Source organism: Cannabis sativa, chromosome 5 (genome assembly GCF_029168945.1).
Source record: "Cannabis sativa cultivar Pink pepper isolate KNU-18-1 chromosome 5, ASM2916894v1, whole genome shotgun sequence".
NCBI classification, from domain to species: Eukaryota; Viridiplantae; Streptophyta; class Magnoliopsida; order Rosales; family Cannabaceae; genus Cannabis; species Cannabis sativa.
Genome location: NC_083605.1, coordinates 24905244 through 24907692, shown reverse-complemented (window position 1 = coordinate 24907692; position 2449 = coordinate 24905244). Strand labels below are relative to the sequence as shown.

General features: G+C 36.3%; 1 protein-coding gene across 1 annotated transcript; it reads left to right on the top strand.

Annotated features, from left to right (window-relative positions):
• The first annotated feature begins 1282 nt into the window (after positions 1–1282).
• LOC133038236 (uncharacterized) lies at positions 1283–2137 on the top strand. The gene has a single exon (XM_061116326.1). The coding sequence runs from the start codon at positions 1283–1285 to the stop codon at positions 2135–2137; it is 855 nt and encodes a 284-aa protein (XP_060972309.1).
• Positions 2138–2449: the final 312 nt, after the last annotated feature.

Sequence of the window (2449 nt, the reverse complement as noted above, 5' to 3'; positions counted from 1 at the left end):
TATTTTTTACCTAAAAATTATTAATTTAATGTGATATGAAATTATGGTAGATAATTTTTAGAGTTGTCAACTAGAAGTATTTTTTTTTTTTTTTGGAGAGAAGATGATAATTAGAGAAAATAAAAAAAAAATGATATTTTAAAATACATATTGCCCATTATACATATTATAGATGTCAAGTTGGTAACCAGTCTTTGTAGCTTATGACACATGAAATTGATTCGTAATGACTGTTTCATAGAAGGAAGATTAGGTGTGAACTCCACCATAAGTAGGTTAGACTAAATACTTAAAAATTATTTAATCTAATTTTTTTATTGAAATCATTTTATTTGTTGATAAACTCCACCCTCTCTTTGAAGATAATAATAATAATAATAATGAAAAATAAATGAAAAATACTCTACCACCCTTCTTCGAAAGTTGAAAACCCAAAAATTCCTCCCTCGTGCTCGTGGTGTTGACCCAGCTGTATTGTTTTATCACTTTGCGCTTTTTTTTTTGTCAATTAATTTCACTTTGCGCTTATTATTATTATCTTTTTAATTAAAAAAGTTATGACTATCCTTTGTTTTTTTTTAACTAAATCCAACAACACCATATATTTACATATTTTCCTTTTCCACTTTTGTTTTCACTCTCACTCTCACTCTCAACTGAACATTACTTCTGTATGTTGTCATCGCCCAAAACAAAAAACATTAAACATAAAGAAATAAAAATAGTTATAATGTATAAAATATGTCTGTACTCACTCACCTCAGTGTCTGTCTGCATAGACGTGTAAAACGACACGTCGTTGCTAACTTGCCATCTAAGACACATCGTTGTCTTCCTTAATTCTCAATTCAGTAGAAAAACGACGATCTGTTGTGGATCATCGTAATAGGTTTCAGATTTCCTTCCCAATTGGTTAGCTGTTTGTTATGTGTCAATGTCGGTTATATTTGTTATAACCTTTTCCTTAATTGTAGGATAACAGTTGTATCCTTCTTTTCCAGCTGGTTTATATATATAAACCACTCCCTCTGTATTATTGATTTAATCAAGACAGATTAATGAATTTCATCCGCAATATGGTATCAGAGCGGGAGAGTAGTCCTCTCCCTCGATTCTAGCCCTTTCTTCTCGCTTTGTCCTCTCGCCGTGCCTTCTTCTCCGGCGACGTTATCCTTGATCTTGTCTTTCAAGATCGATATCGAAGGAACCTTTCATCCTTCTGTTTCTTTTCTCCTTTTTTTTTTTCGATTGCTTTGTTTCGCAATCATCCTTTTCTTTCATCATGTCGACGGAAGATCAATCCTCAAGAACTGGAGACAATGTTCCAACCAATTCCTCCATGAACGATCCTCCAGATACCCGAGGTCAGCACAATCAAGGAATCAATATACGGGCTCGTAATCCTCTTGAAGACCCTGCCGATCCTTATTACTTGCATCATGGAGACAACCCAGGGAATGTTTTGGTTTCTCAACCTTTAACTGGACAAGACAACTACATCGCATGGAGTCGCGCTATGCAACTTGCCATTTCTGTCAAAAATAAACTCGGTTTCCTCGACGGTTCTATCTCTAAACCTCCTCTTTCTGATCATATTTTGTATAACGCTTGGATTCGTAATAACAATATTGTGATTTCTTGGATTCTCAACTCCGTGTCTAAGGAAATTTCGTCTAGCATATTATATGATGAATCTGCTGCCGCAATATGGACTGACTTAAAGGTCCGTTTTCATCAACGAAATGGTCCTCACATTTACAACCTCAGGAAAGATCTTATGAATCTCAGGCAAGACAATCAGAGTGTGAGTATGTACTTTACAAGGTTGAAAACTATATGGGAACAACTCTCCAATTACAGGCCGACTTGCACCTGCAATGGCTGCACGTGTGGAGGTGTCAAGAAATTACAAGAACACTACCATATGGAATATATTATGTCATTCCTTATGGGTTTATCCGATTTTTACTCGCAAGTGAAAAGCAGCATTCTCCTTATGGATCCTTTACCCGAAGTGAATAGGGTCTTTCATCTTGTTTCTCAAGAAGAAAACCAGAGAGGAAACACCACCTCTACTGCTGATCCCAATCCTAATCTTGCCTTTGCCTTTCGAAGGAACCAAAACACCCAACAATAAATCGATGTTCAACCTCCAAGAAACAATCCTCCTAAGAGAAATAGATTCATTTTGTACCCATTGTAATATTCATGGCCATACCAGACAAGTGTTACAAGATACACGGGTATCCTCCGGATACAACAAAATCGGCTAAGTCCAAAGAGGCAAAGAAGAAATCAAGTGGAAACCGAACAAGAAAAAGTCACCGCTCCCGTCGACAACAATACTTTTCTTCCTCGCTTTCGCTACTCAATACCAACAATTGCTAAATCTCGGCAACACAAATGCTTCAGCAATATTGTCTTGGATCCTAGTACTTCGCAGGTAACA

Excerpts from the sequence above, each read along its gene's own strand:
- LOC133038236 (XM_061116326.1), top strand. The coding sequence starts at position 1,283 with ATGTCGACGGAAGATCAATCCTCAAGAACTGGAGACAATGTTCCAACC.